Source organism: Equus quagga, chromosome 15 (assembly GCF_021613505.1).
Source record: "Equus quagga isolate Etosha38 chromosome 15, UCLA_HA_Equagga_1.0, whole genome shotgun sequence".
In the NCBI taxonomy this organism is placed as follows: Eukaryota; Metazoa; Chordata; class Mammalia; order Perissodactyla; family Equidae; genus Equus; species Equus quagga.
The window spans coordinates 71,633,560-71,654,361 of NC_060281.1; the positions used below are offsets into that span (position 1 = coordinate 71,633,560).

General features: G+C 50.6%; 1 protein-coding gene across 9 annotated transcripts in view; it reads left to right on the forward strand.

Moving 5' to 3' along the window:
* Positions 1-20,802, forward strand: part of CAMKK2 (calcium/calmodulin dependent protein kinase kinase 2) — a 54,412-nt gene that overhangs the window by 27,944 nt on the left and 5,666 nt on the right. For 3 of the 9 annotated variants that reach the window (XM_046641246.1, XM_046641247.1, XM_046641245.1), the window contains exons 8-17: positions 1,911-1,932; positions 2,077-2,165; positions 3,494-3,693; positions 4,295-4,348; positions 6,443-6,516; positions 6,612-6,699; positions 7,842-7,970; positions 12,546-12,646; positions 13,182-13,224; positions 15,891-17,319. In XM_046641246.1, the coding sequence (XP_046497202.1) occupies positions 1,911-1,932; positions 2,077-2,165; positions 3,494-3,693; positions 4,295-4,348; positions 6,443-6,516; positions 6,612-6,699; positions 7,842-7,970; positions 12,546-12,646; positions 13,182-13,224; positions 15,891-16,055 (965 nt within the window). In that variant the 3' untranslated portion in view covers positions 16,056-17,319. Of the gene's footprint in view, positions 1-1,910; positions 1,933-2,076; positions 2,166-3,493; positions 3,694-4,294; positions 4,349-6,442; positions 6,517-6,611; positions 6,700-7,841; positions 7,971-12,545; positions 12,647-13,181; positions 13,225-15,890; positions 17,320-19,384; positions 20,274-20,802 lie in introns of those variants that run through there. The other 6 variants (XM_046641248.1, XR_006885453.1, XM_046641249.1 and 3 more) reach the window with 6 other exon arrangements.

Here is a 20,802-nt window from a genome sequence, read left to right on the forward strand (position 1 = left end):
CGTGCCTGTCTGGGGAAGCCTTTCCCTTGGTGCTGCCGCCTTGGCTTCTGACCACAGGCTGAGGCCGTGGCGGATCTGCTCTGCCGCAGTCTTGCCCGAGCTGGTTGATGAACCTGAGGACAGGGAGGGGCCCCGGGGGAGTCAAGTTCCTTTTCTGGTCAGAACCTTTAAGTTTTCTTTTTGTCTGAGCAGGCGGCTCTTTGTCCTTGGCCACCTCAGCCCTTGGAGAGTTTTGAAACAACACTTTGGTTTCTTCCTTAAGAAACTCCAGTGTGGGGAGATGATTCCAGAACCACAGACAACTCCAAAGTTATTCTCCACTGGATTTTGAAATCCACTGTGCTATTTTCTCACTCCCTAAAGTGCAGCCTCATATTCCCAGTTATGTTTGTCTGAGCAGAACAAAATTAGAAGAACTATATCCCACGACCCAGCAGGTCCACTCCTAGCCATATACCCAGAAGAACTGAAAGCAGATATCCACACAAATACGCGCACGTGAATGCTGTCCACGCGTGCTCACAGCAGCAGTGCTCACAAGAGCCAGACTATGGAGACACCCAAGTGTCCGTCAGCTGATGAATGGATAGTCAAAATGTGGCACATCCACACAGTGGAGTATGTTTCAGCCGTAAAAAGGAATAAAGTGCTGATCCGTGATGCCACGGAGATGAACCTTGAAAACGTTATGCTAAGTGAAAAAAAGCCAGTCACAAAAGGTCACGTGTTGTGTCATTCCGTTTATATGAAATGTCCAGAAAAGGCAAATCCGTTGCAACAGCACTCAGAGGAGTGGTGGCCAGGGGCTGGGGAGGAGTTACGGGGAGTGACTGCTAATGGGGTTTCTTTTGGGGGGATGAAAATGTTCTGGAACTAGATAGAGGCGATGGTTGCACACACAATATTGTAAATACTAAACGCCACTGAATTATACACTTTAAAATAATTAATTTTATGTTACAAAAATTTCACCTCAATTTTCCAAAAATGCAAAAAACAAACAAAAACACCCCAGCAACAACAAAATACTGCATTCCCTGAACATAGTTTATCTACTACTTGGTGGGGGGGTTCCCCACACGCAGGGCTGGCAGGAAGCTGGCGGGCAGTGGGGCATGTGCGTGTTGGGTGGGCATGTGGGTCAAAAAGGGCCCTGTTTCAGAGGAATGGGACGAATTGTTCTTTGAGGCGATGAGGAAACCTCCAGCCCCGCCTCTAGGTCCAAGTCTTATTTTGGATTGAGAGTCACAGGAAAGTGTCTGAGGGCCAGCTGACCACAGAGCGTTGAGGAGTTGTAACAAAATTATCCAACCTTTCTTGGTCTGTAGCCTGACACCTCCTGGCAGCTTGGAGAATGCGGGAGGCATTGTTAAAACCTGTTCTTGCTGTTTCTTGAATTGCAACTTCCCTAGGATTCCGAAGACTGCTAGGGCTACTTTGTCCCTAAGTAAGATGATGTTTGGGTTGTGTCCCCTTAGACCTGTGCTTTGGCATAAAATGGCTCAGGAGCTAGGTGTGACTAAGAGGACATAGGTGAGCATCAGTCACATCCCTGGCACCTCCAAGGTATGAGTGGAGAGATGAAAGGAGCCCATGGGCTTTCCCGCCTGTCTGTCTCCCTGCTTTGTTTTCTCTGGCCAGATGGTCCTCAGCTGTTTTAAGGACCAGAAGTACGGCTGGGCTAGGATCCCAGGGACACCGGAAATCTCTGACCCCTAGCCTCGTGATAGGAACTTAGAAAAGCAGGACCGTGAGCGGCTTTGGTTTGGTGGCCTGTTCCTCTCCCCAGCCCAGTCCCAATTTTAGTTTCTGTGCTTCCCGGTATTCCTAGGGGTGGTCGTGAGGTGGGGCGGATCAGGAGGAAGACAGATTTCCCAGTGTAACCATTTACCCCCTTCTCTTCCCTGCAGTGTTTGAACTGGTCAACCAAGGGTGAGTGTCCCAGCTTCCGGTGGGCGTGATGCCCAAGGCTTCTAGAGCTGCAAAGCCGAGCCAGGCGGCACTGGGCTCTGCTGGCGAGAGAGGGCAAAGGCCGGTGTGTCTGGTTTGCTTTTCATACCTGTGTCGACCTTTCAGGCCTGTGATGGAGGTGCCCACCCTCAAACCGCTGTCTGAGGACCAGGCCCGTTTCTACTTCCAGGATCTGATCAAAGGCATCGAGTACTGTGAGCGGGGCCTGTGGGAGGACTTGCGCCCCGGGGGGTTAGCATTCCCCGGTAGTGGGTGGAAAGTTTCTCATTTTCCTCCTGGAGCTCAAGAAGGTGGGAGGGAAACAGAATTGTCTGAGATGCAGAGTCAGGGACAGCCACAGAGAGCCCTGCTGGGGCCGCCGTGCCCCTGGTGAGCAGAAACCCTTCTTCCGGCCACACACAAAAATGAAAAGCAATAACTATAGTGACTAATTATCCAGCATTTTCTATGTGTACCAGGCACTGACAGGCGCTTTATTTGCATTGTCCCTTATTCCTCCCAGCAGCCCTGAGAGGGGATCTTGTTAACCTCCTGGAACCTTAGTTTCCTCTCCTGTAAAGTGGGAATAAAGAATCTGTCACCAGGGCTGAGATCAGCTGCTGCCCATCGGTAGTTCTGACTGGCGGGTGTCCTTTCCTCTGCTGGTTGTTAAGCATCTTGACTCTTACCCTTGCTGATCACATCGGATTGTTGTGAATTTAAATGGGAAGCACTTAACACAGGGCCTAGGGCCCAGGACTGGACACTCAGCAATGGGCGCTACTCCTCATCTCCATCATCATCCTCATCATCACCACAGGAATGCAGTTGGGTCTTCCACACCATAGGATTGTCCCCTGCCATGGCCGGACATCTGGGCAGAAGAGTTAGCCAAGTCCCCAATCCTGCTGTGTGGGTCACACTTCACGTCAGCCTGCTCCAGTCCTTGTTGGTTTGGTGAACAGGTTGAGGGTTGACATTAGTAAGTGAAAATATGTTTGACTGTCACAAGTCTTGAGGCTTCTAGCTGGGAGCCAAGCTTAACAAGAACTCTCTATACACTGTCACACCTACTGTAGCAGGCGGTTACTAATTGCTATTGGCGTTTGTTTTTTCACTCCTCTTTTTTTTTTTTTTGTGAGGAATATTGGCCCTGAGCTAACATCTGTGCCAATCTTCCTCTATTTTTGATGTGGGACACCGCCACAGCATGGCTTGATGAGCAGTGTGTGGGTCCATACCCAGGATCCGAACCCATAAACTCTGGGCCTAAGTGGAGCACACTAACTTAACCACTATGCCACCAGGCTGGCCCCTTACTCATTTTTGAAGACTGGAGAACTTCCTTAAAGACACTCTTTTCCCCTCATCCTTCAGAGCTGTGGGTGTTCAGTGGGTTTGGGAAGGCAGGGCTGGGAAGGGCCTGGGCTGTGGGAGAACAGTATGGTCCATGCTTGTGTCTCCGGGCTGTGCGGGCCATGTGGAGCTCCTCACATGGTCTTCCTGTCCCCTCTCTCCCATCTGGTGTCTACCCCACCCCCAGTGCACTACCAGAAGATCATCCACCGAGACATCAAACCTTCCAACCTGCTGGTTGGAGAAGATGGGCACATCAAGATTGCCGACTTTGGTGTGAGCAATGAGTTCAAGGGCAGCGACGCGCTCCTCTCTAACACTGTGGGCACGCCCGCCTTCATGGCACCTGAGTCGCTCTCGGAGACCCGGAAGATCTTCTCTGGGAAGGTGGGTTTGGACCTGCCTGAGGTGCTGAGTTCTGTGCCTGTGTTAAGGTCCTTTCAGTTGAACGCAGCAAAACTCCAGTTTAGACAGGCTTAAACAGTAAATCCATTGGATCGTGTACATCAGGAGTGGGGCACGTTTGGCTTCAGGCTTGGCTAGGTACAGGGATTCAAATAGGAGTCTGTCTTTCCATCCCTCAGCTATTTTCCTGAAATGGTTTCCTCCCTAAGTGGGTTGGTCACCAGCAGATCTAGGCTACTTGCTTATCAGTTTACCAACCTCAGTAGAAAGAGAATTCCTCTTTCTGAAGAGCTCCAGCGAGAATCCTGGGATTGACTCTGATTGGTCCAGCATGGGTCGTGTGCCCATCCTGAACCAATCACTGTGGCTGGGGGAAGTGGTGCTCTCAGTGGCCGGGTCTGGGTCATGTGCCCACCCAGAGGCCAAGGGGCAGGATCAGCCCCACCCCAACTCTATAAACCGAGAGTCAAAAAGAGGTGGTTCCCCAAAGGATAGCTGGAGGATTGGTTGCTGGACAGGCAAAAACAGTAGAAGCCCTTCACTGCCCCGTGTCCCCTCACGTGAAGCTCTCTTTTTCTTGCAGGCCTTGGATGTTTGGGCCATGGGTGTGACGCTGTACTGCTTTGTGTTTGGCCAGGTAACAGGGTGGGCTGTCCTGTCTCCTGAGTGATGCTGGGTGGCCCCCTTGGATTAATAGTTACCCTTGCAGGGAGACAGTATTTATTCATTTAAAAGTCATATCATTTTATTTCCACAGTTAGATCTGAATATGAAAAAGGGTGCCTTCCCAAATGTATATATCTGTATATGGTAGTCATATCTGTGAAAAAATGCTGTGATAAAACAGAAGGATTGACAGAGGCTCAAAAAGGTTATAAATAGTTGATGCATTTAAGGCAAGGACAGCAAATGTGCCACCTCTTCCCACTCCTAACTCCAAGACAGACATCACTAATCAATAACTGCACTCTTTCCTCTTGAGCCCAATACTGCTTTGATGTTCTCGCCGGAGCGTTCCTAGAAGCTGTTGCTGGAGGGATGGAATTGGAATGCAAGTTAAAGTCCATGTGGTGTTATTGATTTAGGGGTGCCGTTTCGTCTTTTCTTAATTGTTGTTCTTTTGTTGTTGTTTTTATATTATCGATATTTAGGGGCTTCTATTTTTAACTCTGAAGTTCTGACTGATTATGCGAGCAATAAGAGCATGAATTTTTCCTCTTCATGAGCTTGTGCTCCTCTTAGCGAAAACTTAAGAAACTGGTCCTGTGAGGCAGTAAAGGAGTTTATAATCTCCTCCCCCACAATGTTTGATTAGGACATTTTCACTCATATAGCAAAGCTGAAAGAATTATACAAAAAAACACCCATGCAGCAACCACCTGGATTCCACCGTAAATGTTTCACTGTACTTGCGTTATCACATGTCCATCCATCCTCGATCTGTCTTATTTTGTTACACGTTTCAGAGTGAGTTGCCGACACTGCTACACTTCCTTCCAAATGCTTCAGAATGTGGTCGTTAGTTACAGCTCACTATTTGTTTATGGTTCTTTTTTTTTCTTTTGGGGTGGAATTTACATAAAATGAAATGCCCAGATCTTCAGTGACTATTTAGTGAGCTCTGTCAGTTGGATCCACCTGGGCAATCCAGACTCCCATCTCAAGTTACTGCTCTCATTGAAACCATTTTCTTTGGACAGGAGTGGACCAGGTCACTTTCTGCGACCTTTTCCAACCTTCTGAGCACCCCACATCAAGATTCTTTTTTCCGGCACAATACCTGAGCTCCTCCTGGTCAGGCTCTCTGCTGGGCGAGAGCATCACTTTGTCACCTGGGAGGTGGCTTCAGAGTCAACCTAGTCTAGGCTCAAATCCCATCTTTGCACTTCCCGGGACACATCACCTGTCTTAGCTTCTGTTTCTCTTCTGTAAAAGGAGAAGAATACTTAATTATCTCTTATGGCTTCTGAGAGGATCGACAGAAATAATTCAAACATTCATTAATTCCACAAGTATTTATCAAGCCCCTCCTACGTGCCAGGGATGCTCCTGGCTCTGGGGAGTCAGCAGTGAGCAAGACGGACGAAAATCCCTGCCCTCTGGGGGCTGACCTTCCAGTGTAGGAGTTAAACAGTGAACAAATGCACGTGTAACATAACATCAAGAATTGGTGCTCTGAGGAGAAGTCACAGGGTGGTGGGAGGGACTGTCTGTCTGAGACAGAAGCTCAGGAAGGCCTCCCTGAGAAGATGGGCTGTGATCAGACACCTCAGTGATATTGTGCAGATGCTGGTGGGAAGAACATTCCGGGCAGAGGGACCAGCCAATGAAATGTTGGTCCTGAGCGACCTCAGTCCAGGGCCTAGCCCAGGCTCGGTCCTCACGAATCATCACTGTTGCCACTGTGTCTTTTGTGTTGTTCTTAGTGTTATTGTTGTTCACCTGACAGGTGAGTGAGGAAGAGTGCTCGCTTTCGTATAAGCAGATAAATTACAGCACAGCTACAGAGGAAGGCTGCTGTGCGTTTGGGAAGGGCTCTAGCCCTTCTAGAAGGACGTGCCTGGGCCTTCTAGAACTTAGGAGGATGGGAACTGCTTCCTCCCTAGACCAGGCCCCTGGGCTGTTTATTTCTCGGCTGTAACCCATGCAGAGTGACACCAGCACAGGGCTGCCCTTGCAGGACGCGTGTGTCAGCCGCTGACAGCCATCTGTCCTTGACCTCTCTCTGCAGTGCCCATTCATGGACGAGCGGATCATGTGTTTACACAGTAAGATCAAGAGTCAGGCCCTGGAATTTCCAGATCAGTGAGTATCGCCTGTCTATCCCAAGGCGCCTCCCTCTCCAAGCCCTCGGTGGTCCTGTGTATGTCTCCCACCCCTGATGTGTCTCCTACCCCCAGGCCCGACATAGCTGAGGACTTGAAGGACTTGATCACCCGCATGTTGGACAAGAACCCTGAGTCCAGGATTGTGGTGCCAGAGATCAAGGTACCTGGGGGTCACCACTGCCCCATGGGGCGTGCACCAGGGGCTCAGCCTGCATCCTCTGCTTGGAATTGTTTGGCTCAACCCTGCCTTGGCCAGGCCCCACACCCCTCCGCCCACAGTGCCGTGCCCTTCTTGGCACCACTGCCCTCCCATGCCCTGGGGCCTCTGGGCTGCTGGGGCTGCTGGGGGGCTTGGAGGAGGATTTAGGACTTGTGTTCACTGTGGTTGTGGAAGTGGGATCTGTTGCCAGCCAGGCAGCCCACACTCACTCGGATTGGGTTGGGCTGATGCATCCACCCTCCCTGGACCAGACCAGACTGGGGCCTCTGTGTGCTCCACGCCCTGGCTGCTGAAGTCCTGGGTCCTTTCCTTGACCCTGCCTGTCCCTTTGAGAGATTGTAATGAAGGTGGGAGGAAGTTAGTGCACAGTTTGACCCCCTCCCACTCCAGCCTGCTGAATTTCACCTAGTTGCAGAAAGCACTGTTAGGAGAGACCCTCGTCCACCGCCATACCCCACCAGTGCCACACTGCCAATGCCACATGCACACATCTGGCCCTTTAAGAAACCTAGAGATTTGCTGTGGGAGCTCCTAGGCACCTAGATAACTAGCATTTGAAGAGGCAGCAGCCCCAAAGGTTACAAATAAGGAGTGGGTAGTGGGGGACAGACCCCTGCTGGGTCTTCTCCTGATTGTCCTTCTGACTGGTCAAACTGAGCCTCTAATTCCCCTTCTGTGGAATGGCGAGGATGCCGCCTGCTCTGAGCTGAGCCTTCTGGGCATCAGGGAGAGTTGCTGAGGAGTGATGGGTGCTCCTCAGGCAACCGTGTGAGGCAGATGCCAAATTCCAGTTACTTCTGCCAAGACCGGGAGCCAGATGGAGAATCTGGTCCAGTGTACATCCCGGCCTTGTAGCTCCCTCCCATTCTCTGTCTCTCGGCCTTTTCCACGTTTCCTCCCATCTTGCTCACCCCTACCCTCTCCTGGCTTGCCAGCTCTCTTGCATGCCTGACCTCAGGTCACTGCCTCTCCCCTCCCACATTCCCTCCCTGGCTCTGCTCGCTGGCAGGGCCTTGGTGTTGCTCTCCGGCCTCTGAGAGCCAGCTGTGCCCACCCCTCACCCCTCCTGTCATTCGTTGAAGCTGCACCCTTGGGTCACGAGGCACGGGGCGGAGCCATTGCCATCGGAGGACGAGAACTGCACGCTGGTCGAAGTGACTGAAGAGGAGGTCGAGAATTCGGTCAAACACATTCCCAGCCTGGCAACCGTGGTAAGGCGGGACGAACCGCTGGCCGAGATAGAGCTGAGCTCAGCCTGGCGAGGACAGGCTGGGACCCAGGCGGGTGTCTCAGAAGCAGACGTTGGGCCTGAGAGTCAGAGGATGGCTGGGTCTGCCCCTAACCCATAGCCACCAGCCTCTGGGCCTTGGTCACACATTCGGCCAGGTGGCCCCTGCATCTTCCAGCTTTATTTCTGTCTACAGCCAGGTCCCATGTTACCGTAGAGAGGGCTGGTCCCTCTCTAAGGATCCCATTGCCTCTTTGGGAATCCCTGCTTTCAGAGCATGTCACGGGGAGCAAGGGGCGGAGAAGGACCAGGGCAGCTGCCAGGGATGGGAGCTGGAGCCAAGGTCTCTACCATGGGATTCCCACCTGGCTGGATCTTAGTCTCCAGAGAGGATGGCTTAGCTCGTCTCACATCTGCCATGTGGGCAGCTTCCAGGGCTAGGGGCAGGGGCTCCCACTTCACATGCCTCAGAAAGTTCTTCCTGACACCTGAGGGTGAGAGTTTGCTCAGGAGCCACCAGGCCCCCTTCTGTGGCCTTACATTTGGGTCCTGACCCCAGAAGAAGGAGCCAGAATGTGGAGTCCCCAGGCCTAACCTCGGAGACTCTGGGAATCACCCAATTGCCAAGCCTCTGCCCCAAAGAGTATCTGGTTCAAGGAGGGAAACCAGGACCCTCAGGGGCCCAGGCTCCAGGCAGCAGTCTGAGGGGCAGAATCCAGCTGGCCGCCCCACCATAAGCACCTGTAAAGCCCCAGGGTGCATTAGGCCAGCCCCAGCACCAGCAGACAGGCAGGGCCTGACTCTGGGAGGGGATCAGTGGGACTGTCTACAAAGGCACAGTGTCCAGCCTCGAGTGACTGCCCTTTTAGGAGCCCAAATGCTGGCTCCTTCTCCCCCAGCTTTGCACTTCTCCCTCCTGCTTCCCCACATACCTTCTCTCCTCCTTCCAAACCCTGAGCCCCGGGGTGGGGCATCCATTTACATCTTCCTCCTCCTCCCCGACCTGGGGCCTCTGCATGACCTTCTCTATTAAAAACTCACCCGCACCAATTCACTCTTTCTCATCCACCAACTGCACCCATGTCCTGTGTCTACCATGGGGGCAGCTGGCGTTGGACCCTGGTGCCCACCATGGGTTATTCTGTTCCAGGCTGGATATGTTCTTGGGAGAAGGCAATTGACCCTAGAGGTCGGTATTAATCATTGATTATTCAGGAAGTACTTCTTGAACACTGAGTGGTTTCTGAGGCCTGTGCTGGGAGCAGGGGGTCCAGTGATGAGTAAAACCAACGTGGCACCTGCCATCCTGGAGAGGCAGATGCTGGGCAAACAGCCAACAAATAAATGTACAGTGTAACGGGCTGCGAGGTGTACCCCGGCCCTAAAGGAGGGGCGCGGCCCAGGTGAGGGGTTGGAGAAGGCTTCCTGGAAGAGGTGGACGTGCACTGAGAGGATGGCAGGGTGTTAACCGGGCCGAGAGAGAGTGGAGGGCAGAGGGTGTTCCCGGCAGAAGGAACAGCACCTGCAGTGATGCTCTGGTGGGAGGGAGCTAGGCCAACACGAAGCCTCGAGGAAGCCAGGGCCACTAAAACAGAGCAAGGAAGGAGGAGGGAGGGTGGTATGAGGCTGGGTAGGAGGTGGGGCAATGGCAAACATTTAAATCTTGGTCCCAAGAGGTGTGGGAAGCACCTGCAGGGTTTGAATTGGGGCAGCAGCACGGTCAGAGTTGGCTTTGGAAAGATCCCACAGGGAGGATGGACTGTGGGGGCCAGGAGGAAAGCAGGGGCTACTGCAGCCATCTGGGGGGGACGGGGCTGGAATAGGGAGGTCCAGGCCCACTCCTGACACCCAACATGTACTGGGCACAGGGTTACAGAGATGAACTAGGTACAGCGCCAGCTCTCACGGGGCTCCAGCCTCATAAGAAAGATGGACTCAGAAAGAATCACCCTCCTGTGCCATCACACGGCAACAGGCCAGCGCAGAGAGGAATAAGAGTGGAGGCTTCACAGAGGAGGAGCTCCTTCCGCTGGGTCCTGAGGGCTGGAAAGGGTTGTCTGGCTTGACAAGGCCCCAGGGGAGGGGCAGGGCGGTCTCCTGAGGGAGAGCGATACCTGCAAAGGCCCACAGGCAAGGGGCTGGTGTGTTCCAGGAACCCGGAGCACGGGCCTTGCATCATTCTCTAAGTCAGTGTTTTTCTTTTCCTTCTTTTTTATTGAGATAGAATTCATGTAACATAAAATTAACCATTTTAAAGTGAACAATAAAGTGGCACTTATTACCTTTACAATGTTGTGCAACCATCATCTCTGTCGTTCTGAAACATTTTCATCCCCCCAAAAGAAACCCTGTATCCATTAGTAGTCACACTCCATTCCCTGACCACCTCCACCCCAGCAACCACCAATCTCCTCTCTGTCTCTCTGGATTTGTCTGTTCTGGACATTTCACATCAATGGAATGGTACAGGATGTGGCCTTTGTGGCCGGCTTCTTTCATTTAACATCATATTTCTGAGGTTCATCCATGGTGTAGCATGTCATTCCTTTTTATGGCTGAATATTATTCCATTGTATGGATAGACGACATTTTGTTTATCTAGTCTGCAATTGATGGACATTTGGGTGTTTCCACCTTTTGATAAATCAGTGTTTTTTTAAACACTTTTCTTCTTAGCAGCACACCCTTAAAAAAAAATTCAGAAGCTCACTTAGTACATGAAACAGCTTGAAGAGGCACCACACTCTGCTCGAAGTGGGTGGGAGCCTAAGTTTGGCTTCTCAGTGACTCCTTCTCAGGTGTTGAGACCATTTCTTTGAAAATTCCTTCCCAAGATACAGCAGCCAAAAGCACTCCCATGCTCCAGAACCTTCCATGGCTCCCTAGCTGGCAAGAGGATAAGTTACAAACTCCTATGAGTAAAGGATTTTTGAGTCATAGAGGGAGTGGAGTCTGGGTTTCCGAAACCGGCCTTGTCCACTGCCAGGGGTGGGAACTCTCTGTTGCCCACCCCACCCCTGGGGTGGATTGAGGGGGTGAGGCAGGGAGAGAAGCTGAGCAGTGGCTGAGGAATGTGGTCATGGATATTACCTTTCCCGAAGGATCCTCTCCTCAGGCAGGTGTTTCCCAACCAAGCTGCGGACCTGATCTTTGTTAGAGTGGGTGGGGGGGTGGGCAACAGAGAGTTCCCACCCCTGGCAGTGGACAAGGCCAGCCCCCAGGGTCTCTCAGACCTAGAATGACCTTCAGGACCTCTGAGCTCCCTTGCCCTCACACCACCCCAGCCTGTGGACTGGCCATCCTCAGTGTCCTGGGATGTTTCCTCTGCTCCTTAGACTTGGACATGTGTTCCCCCTCCTCCATTGAAATGCAGCCCCCTGAGAAACTGGTACCCTTGTATGTTGCTTGTGGGAATGTAAAATGGTTCAGCCACTGTAGGAAACAATCTAGCAGCTCCTTAAAATGTTAAACATAGAGTTAACCATATGATCCAGAAATTCCACTCCTGGGTATATACCCGAGAGAAATGAAAACATTTTGTGTGGAAAACGTACATCCACGTAAAAACTTACACACATGTTCATAGCAGCATTATTCATAATAGCGAAAAAGTGGAAACAACCCAAATATTCACCAGTGGATGAATGGGTAAACAAAATGTGGTATATCCATACAAAGGAATATTATTCAGCCATGAAAAGAAATGAAGTACTGATACAACATGGACAAACTTTGAAAACATTATGCTGAGTGAAAGAAGCCAGACAAAAGATCGCATACTGTGTGATTCCATTTATATGAAATGTCCAGAATAGACAAATCCACAGAGATAGAAGGCAGATTGGTGATTGCCAGGGGCTGAGGGGAGGGAGAATGGGGAATGACTGTTAATGGGTACTGGGTTTCTTTTTGGGGTGATGTAAGTGTTCTGAAATTAGATAGTGGTGATGTGAATATACTAAAAGTCATTGAATTGTACACTTTAAAATGGTGAATTTTATGCTATATGAATTATATTTCGATAAAAAATGTGTAGCTCCCCCCACTCCCCAGTTATACCTGGGAAGCAATAATTAGTTTCTTGTTGGAGTGGCCATAGATGGCTTTCATTGAAAATAAAGGCCTGGGCTTGAAGACAAGACAGGTTGATGGGCCAGGAGGACATGTCTCAGAGGAGACAGATGGTACCAGGTGTGCTTAAGGGAGAGTACAGGCCAGCTCTCCTGGAGCACAGTGTCCCTTGGTGTCAGATAGGCTGAAACTAGATTATGACAGGCCTTGAATGTCAGACGAAGGAGTTTAGGTCTTGTCTTGTTGGCAGTCAGGGAGCCATAGAGGGTTTGGGAGCAAAGGAACAGACCAGTCAGACTTGGTGATGGCTTCGGCTGCTGTATCCTGGGTGGGAAGGATGCTGTCCAGTGTCTCTCAAAGACCTGCCATCAGCCACAAGTCCTGGGAGCTGGCAGGGGCTGGGGGGAGAGGAAGAAGGAGATGGTACAAGGGAGGACGTTGCCCGGAATGCCCCCCAGGTGGCCGAGCCTCCTCTTCTCTCCTTCAGATCCTGGTGAAGACCATGATACGAAAACGCTCCTTTGGGAACCCGTTTGAGGGCAGCCGGCGGGAGGAGCGCTCGTTGTCAGCACCTGGGAACCTGCTCACGTGAGTGTCCACCTGCCTTCTTCCTGGCTGGGAGCTGGAGGCTGACTACAGGGCAGCCCTGCCTAGCCCACCCTGCCTGGGCCCATCCCTGGAGCGGTACCGTCTGGGAAGTCTCAGACCAGACCCGCCGGGCACACTGGGAAAATCAGAGCAGCTGCTGGCTTTGGTTTTGCCCCACCCTGTGCACAGCATGCCTCCTTTTGCTGACAGCTAATCCACACTGAAGGTTTACCTTTCTCAGGGGATTTGCACTTTAACTGGGAGGGCTCTTGACAACCACAGAGCGCTTTTGTGGTACAGAAGCATGCGTGCTCGATAGTGGAATTTTCAGCCCTGTGATGGGTGAGCAAGGCCAGTCTCACTCCCAGGACCCTACGTGTCACAGCAGAGAGGTGTTCTCCTCATTATTTCCCTGGCAACAGCTCTGTGAAGCTGGTGTTTGGGGTCTGAGTGTCTCTGGGGTGGGGGACAGGCATCCCATGGATCCCATGTGTCCCTTCTCACTTCCCTTTTCCCTCCCCTCTGGCCATTCCAGCAAAAAACCAACCAGGGAATGTGAGCCCCTGTCTGAGCCCAAGGTAACGCCTGCCTGTCTGCATAGCCTCTGCTGGGGCCTGGGGGCGGGGGCAGCTGCAGAGCACGGGGCATCCCCACCCAGGCGGAGGTTCCTTCCAGCCTGTGCTGCTGTGCCCAGGCTCTTGGGCCTCTGGACCCAGGGTGAAAATGAGGGGCATCTAGGGGCTTGGACCCAATGGCGGGTCGTGCATGTGGGCTGGGGCTGCGGGTGCATGGCGCTCCACCTGGAATGCCTGTGAATTCACCCAGGTCCTATGGCCCAGTCTGGCACCCACATATGCTCCGTGCACGTCAGTGGCCTTGAAGCTCTGTCACAGGGCCCCGTGGCTGCCCCTGCTCTGGGTCCGCGTGGTCAGAGCATAGATCAGGCATGCTGCACTTGGTGGCTCTCCCCTGGGGCTCTACCCTACCCAGCATCTACCCTTTCTTCTCTGATGGATTAAGACCTAGAAAATAAGTCCCCTTCCAGCCTCTGTCCCTGCGGAGGATCTGGACCTTTTCCTTGAGACCACCCCTCTTTCAAACATATACCCAGGTCAGCGTTACCAGCACCTCCCAGGACAGATGAGAATTTTTGTCACTATAAGACCAAGATGACAAATACTTGGCATCCCTGTGCCACTCATCACCCCAGTGCCTGTGGCAGAGTGGAAATGCCAGTACTCTTCCCACTGAGCCCGACCTACCACGTCTTCCTCAACTGGGAGCTCCAGGGAGCTTTTTCTATGTGTTAGGAGCAGCTTTATTGAGAGATAATTCACATACCATACATTTCACCCATTTGGAGTGTATAATTCATTGGTTTTTAATATATTCACAGAGTTGTGCAACCATCACCACAATCAGTTGCAGTACGTTTTCATTAGCCTGAGAAGAAACCCTGCACCCTTAGCTATCACCACCAATCCCCTATTCCTGGAAATCACTAATCTACTTTCAGTTTCTATAGATTTGCCTATTCTGGACATTTCATATGAATGGAATCATACACTGTATGACCTTTTGTGTCTGGCTTCTTTCACTCAGTGTCATGTTTTCAAGGTTCATCCATGGTATAGCATGTGTCAGTGCTTCTTTTCCTTTTATGGCTGAGCTATATTCCATTGTATGGATAGACCACTTTTTCTTCATCCATCCATCAGGTGATGGACGTCGTTTCTACTTTTTGGCTATCATGAACAAATAATGCTGCTGTGAACATTTGTGTGCAAGCGGCAGCCATTTCTATTTGTTAGGAGTTGGCTTATGAGATGAAATTTACTGGCCACCCATATGTAGGAATCAAGGGCATATATGGTAATGTAGGAGGAACACTTGTTTGGGGGTTATTTATGCTTTTCTGGAGCAGAGAAAGCAGCAATTAGCAATCAGAGCCAGTCCACAGCTGGAGAAGCCTGCCAGGTTGTTCCCAGATCCACTGCAGCCAGGTTACGGGGTGGCCCCACCTAGCATTTGAGTCTCACAGGGTGACAGGTAGTGGAAGCCTAATGGGCTGGCCTTTACTCCACCTTTCTCATCTCAATCTCAAGTTTTAGGGTTTGTCTCCTGTCTGTGTGCAAGTCTGTCGTTTGTTTCTTTTCTTATTTTCAATGAGATCAAAATTGCAAGACACCAACAGACTGAGATTGGGCCAGAGGGCTTTTATTGCCCCTTTATTCCCTCACCTGTAGTCCCAGCAACGCCTGAGGGTTCCTGCACTTCCTTCAGCCTGCACTTGAGATGCTCTGGTTGTCCAAATGGTCCAGCACTTGGGAGCTCATGGGGCTTGTTTAGTCGCAGGTCTTGAGTCCACGGCTCGCCAGCTGTCTGCTGTGAGAGCCAGCTGGTACGAGCAGGCAGCTGCTAGGGCAGAAATCGAGGGCCTGATTCCACATCTAGTTACAGCTGTCCTCCCTGGGAGATTTGACGCCCCTTGTTCTTTGGCAGAAACATAAAAAGCCAATGAGCTAGTGATTTTTAAACAGAGGGATTTCTTCCTAGGAATGTACAGACATGGTGCTTTCTCTTCCTTTGTATAGGTCAGTTTTCCTTATGGACATGAGTCCTCTGTGGCAACCCCAGTGGCTTCCCTTAGAAGGGGCAATCTTTGCTTGATGGTGGCAAGGGGTTTGGACCTTTCCTCTCTCATCACTTTCCCTCACATCTCCCATCACTCTGCCTATGTCTGTCACCTCAGGCAGCTCTAGCTGGGGGTGCTTCAGGATATGGCCTCTCGGGGACACAAGGACACTTCCTCCCACTTCCTCAGTCTCTTCTGCTCTGATCACTCACATGGCCAAGAGGAGGGCCCTTCTCTCTGTGCGAGGTGTCCCTTGGGCCTGTGTGCTGGGGCCGGTTCTGTTAACAACCGTTTCTGGAAGGCTATGTGCCAGACCAAGCCCAGGTGGTCCTGCTCGTTGCCCCCAAGAAGCTCACCTTCAGGTGACTGAAGAATCTTCAGTCTCAGCCTATAGTTCTTTCCATTTTTGGCAAATGATGCTGGTTTTCCATTTACAGAGGGGCACAAAGTCTCCTTTGAAACTTTTGTATAAGCAAGAAAAAAGGGGAAAGAATCTAGGAGAAGTGGTTAAGTAAATAATGTCCCAGGCAGTGCGGTTACGGGAGACGCTGGTTCAGGCTGTGCCCGCATGGCCCCGGTCTTAATGCTGGTTTTCTGTTCGGCGAGCAGGAAGCAAGGCAGCGAAGACAGCCTCCGGGGCCCCGACCCGCCCCCCGTGGGGGAGGAGGAAGTGCTCTTGTGAAAGGCGGTCCCCGCGTGGAGAGCTGGGGGGCCCCGGCCCCGGGCTCCCGCGCACGCATGCCTCCTCTGCGGCCCGACGAGGCGATGGACTAGCTGCCCGACCGCGCGACCTCGCATGCAGGCGGCTCACCTGCCCCCCTGCGTTTCCATAGCAGCATGTCCTACGGAAACCGAGCACGTGTGTAGAGCCTTGACCGTCATCTATGGTTTTTTTTTCCTTTGTTGTTTTAAAGGGGACAAAAAAAAAAAAACTTGACTCCATGACGTCGACCTTGGCCGCTGGCTGGCTGAATAGGCGGGTGTGAGGAGTTGGCAGACCCAAACCTACGTGCATTTTGGGACAGTTGCTTTTTAAAAACGTTTTTATGCCAAAAATCCTTCATTGTGAACTCAGAACCATATCAGATATACCAAGTGAATGTGTGTGGGGTTTGAAAATTGTGAAAAACTGGCAGAAAACTCCGGCGACGTGGTCTGAGACCACAGTTAGTTACTGCATTTGAAAGGGACAGAAAGAGTGTGACTCCTCGTGCAAACCCTAAACCTTAGCACCTTCCAGAACCGTGGACTCAAGGAGTCGGGAGAGGGTTAGCCCTCAGTAGCTGCAGGGAGCTTCAAGACAACTTATTCGTAAGAAAGACTTTTCCATTTTTTTTATGGGTAGAGTTGTTGTCAGGAAAACGGAAAGGGCTTGAAGTTTAATTGCTTCGCAAAGGGGATTTTGCAACCCTAGAAGGGCATTTAGTGGTTTGGTGGGAGAAGTTTCGCCTAAAGGACCGATCGGGTTTCTTAATGACAGCCGCTCAAAGCCGGTTTCTGAAATAGTTAAATCTCTTGTTCAATGAGAAAAACTTCAGGGTGAAATCCTACACTTCCATGTACATTACATGGCTCAAGAGTAAACAAAAAAACCATTTTCAGTTCTCTAGGCTGAACTCTAGAGGGGTTCAGAAATCATTTAGAGCTTCCAGGATATATTCCATGGCTTCAGGTATGTGATTGGAGTTAGAGCCAATGAAATCTATGCCTGTATATTAGCAGCTTAGCTTGTTTATAACCTGTGTATTCTAGAGACTGCTAAGGTTTGTGTTCTTCTTAAATACTAGCTGATTGTTGTAGTCAGTGAAACTTACCCAGTTTCTGGAGGGCCAGTTTGGAAATACTTTCATTCAACAGAGACAGAAATGCTTGTCCTTAACTGGCAAAGCTCTGTTAGGATCTACAGAGTAACTTTGGGGCAACCCCCCCTTTTTTTTTTTAAAGATTGGCACCTGAGCTAACATCTGTTGCCAATCTTCCTTTTCTTTTCTTCTTCTTCTTCTTCTCCTCCCCATAAGCCCCCCAGTACGTAGTTGGATATTCTAGTTGTAGGTCCCCCTGGTTGTGCTATGTGGGACGCCACCTCAGCTCGGCCTGACGAGCGGTGCCGTGTCCGCGCCTAGGATCTGAACCAGTGAAACCCCGGGCCGCCGAAGCAGAGTGCAAAAACCCAACCACTTGGCCACGGGGCCAATGGGACACCCTTTTAGAGAAGATTGTTGGAACCCAGAGCATCCTCAGGTTCCAGAAGAACTAGGGTCTGGCACAGGAAGTTCTCCTTTGTGGCCGAAAGTCCAGAAAGAAAAGGTTTACCCTTTTGACTTCCAACTAGTATTGAGAAGTTTGGTTGCAGTTCAAGTGGGACATCTTCCGGAGCCACACGCGTGTGAGCGTGAAGTTCAAGGAGGAGGAAAATGGGACGGACTTTGCCCTGGGAGATTCCCAGTGCTTTTTGGAGTCTTGCTTGGGGGAAATAGTGTTGGTAACTGGGCTCAGAAAGATATGCTTTCCTATAGTTTTGCCTGATTAGCGTTGATCTGAGGACTTTTTGCAGAGAGAGAGAGAGAAGCAAGGCCTTGTGCCCCCCTGCTCGGCACTTTCACAGAGCCTGAGCGTTCTTGGCTTCCACAGATCTTCATAAGCTCTTGACTGTCGTTTACCTAGCCTTTTCTCACTATCCTATAAACAGTACAGAATTAGGGAATGCTGGTTTCCAAGAGCAGAGGACATCTGTCTGATGGAGGGTCATGTGGCCTGCTCTCTTTCTTTTTGTAACCCAGTACTTCCTCTTGCCCTCCTGTGCTTGTTTACATTTATGGGCTCCACCCCTCTGGGAAGAGATGGGGTCTGGTTAGTTTGCAATAAGCACCTTGCAGTGGTTAAAGTCAATGGGTCTTTAGTCTTAGTCCCAGCCTGTCTGTGTGGACTCCAGCCTGGCTGAGTGGCTCACATGGCTTGCCTGGGGAGGGCAGGCAGCATGTGGAGCTTTGGCAAAACAACTCCTGTGTTTACACAGCTGCATTGGACAACGCCATTTCTCCCACCACCAGACTCTCCGTGTAAGATTTCGTATGTGGAATGCCAGCGATCAGGCAGCACCAAGCTGCTTAGGTGGGTGGGTTAGGGGAGGGCCAAGTTCATAACTTCTTTTTTTTTTTTTTTTTTACAAAGAAACACCAAAGAAAGCTATAGAAAGGAACTGCCACCCCCGAAGTATAAGCAGAGGGCTAAAATGTAAAGCATTAGAGCTACCACTCTCTTGGAGCACAAACTGATTTTTTCAAAAGCCAGTTCTGTCAGGAAAGGGGAGCTGTCAGGAGCGGCTTTTCCAGGCAAGCAAAAAGGATGGCCATCAGTTTCTTCCGTCGCTGGCTCATCTGTGGGACCAATGTGGTGTAAGCAGCCTGTGGCTTGCACAAGTTCTCTACCCATCTTTCCTCCATCCTGTTCCACTTCCCTCATCTATTCCGCAGCCTTGCCAGTGGCTGCTATAAAGCCTTATCTAGCCCCTTGTTGGCACTTGGGGCCAGAGGGGCCATGCCCCCACTGGTCTGGCCTTTCCCTTTGAGTTAGGGCTCCTGTCCTCAAAGCCTTTCTGAAACAAGGAGGCCAAAACCTGTGCATTTAGACACATAGGTCAACCTGTTGCTCTCACCCATCTTCCAAAGGGGAGCTTCATGTTACGGGGGGAAGAACCATGACCTCCACTTGCTTCCAAGGTGCTAGGGAAGGTTTCAAGGTCGTCGGTTCCCATCTTCTCTCCAGCTTTACGGGCCAAGTTTCATGGGACTGCTGACTTTTCTATTCTGTGATTGATTTAATGCCGGATGCTTCTGTTTTATTCCTGATCCTTTCTACTATGCATTTTCCTTTTATCAGGTGTATAAAGTTAAATACTGTGTATTTATCACTTAAAAGTACATGAACTTAAGAGAAAAATAAGACTTTGGTGTTTTCCACAGATGTTTAAGCTTCTCTGTAAACTTGAAATAAACGGACAGCAAAATGGTGCAAAGCCTGGCCTCTTTGGGAGTTTTTGTTGGTCGTTGTTTGAGTCAGTGCTCTGCAGGTGGTCTGTCCTTATGTCTGTTTTCCTTCCTTAGGCTGACAGCAAGATCAGGTGTCCAAGTCGGGGCTAGTGTCTTCAGCATCACATTATTCATCCCTAATTTAAGCATGTGCTAGTACCTCACTACTCAAAGTGTGGTCCCCAGATCCACAGCATCGGCATCACCTGGGGAATGGGTTAAAATGCAGATCCCCAGGCCCCGCTTAAACAAGATCCCCAGGTGACTCGTCTGCACGCTGAAGTTTGAGAAGCACTGCTCCAACAGGCAGGTCCTTGCGAGATTCTTCTGGTCGAGACCAAACAGGTGAACAGCTACAGGAGCAGTTTTCATCACACATGGAACACATCTCCTACATGACATTTCACCCCATGAAGTAGGTATTAACCCCATTTTATGGATCATCACCTGTAAACTGAGACTCAGAAAAGTTACGTCAGTTGTCCAAGGGCTCTGAATTTGTCAGCAAATTCAGTGTTCTACAGAACCTTGATGGTTGCCGGTTTTTATGGCGTCTGGAAACTGTTTCAGAACTGATGCTTTCTCCTGACTAGAGGCTGGGGTCCCCTGAGCTCCATATGTGAATCCAGCCCATGCCATTGCTTTACTGGCTTTGCACTTCATTTTTCTGTTATCAAAGGACAGTGGATGAAGTCTGAAAGATTCCTGTTGTAATGCTGCAGAAATACAACATTGAGATACTGCCTTTTGAGAGTCAAGAGCAGGTGTTCCTATTCAAGGACCCACTGAGAATCTGATGACAGCTACAAGAAATGCACACAGGTGCATCACTTTGCAGAGTTTTAGGGGTTTTGGAGCCTCCTGGAAGCCCATCCATGGATGCAAGGTTGAAGGACCCCTCCTTAGGAGGCAGCACCAGGCAGTGCCAACCAGTGGGGATGGAGCTGAATGCAAGATGACTCTGGTGAGTAAAATAAGCAGTGCCACCCCCAGCCCCCATCCCTCACCCCTGCTGGCCTTAGCATCTATCTTAGAAAAAGGGAGGCCAAGGAAGTCTCCCCCACTCCAGGAACCGATACTCCTTAGCCTGAAAGCTAACAAGCCATTCCTAAAAATTCCAGCTCCATTTAACCCATGGGTTCAAGCAGGCATTTTTCAAAAAGGCAGCATGAACCAGAGCTTTTTCAAAGGGGTTCAGTAATTTTATTTCCCCCAAAGAAAGAAAAGCCCAGGTTTGTCATTTATCCAGCAGAAGCAGAGCACTTCTAAAATAAACATTTCCTTCAGTACTTGGAAATGAATTCATGACAAGCGGGAGGGGCAAGCTGCTTGCTTTCTTTTTTTTTTTTTGAGGAAGGGTTTGCCCTGAACTAACATTCACTGCCAGTCCTCCCTTTTCTGCTGAGGAAGACTGGCCCTGAGCTAACATCTGTGCCCATCTTCCTCTACTTTATCTGTGGGACACCTGCCACAGCATGGCTTGCCAAGTGGTG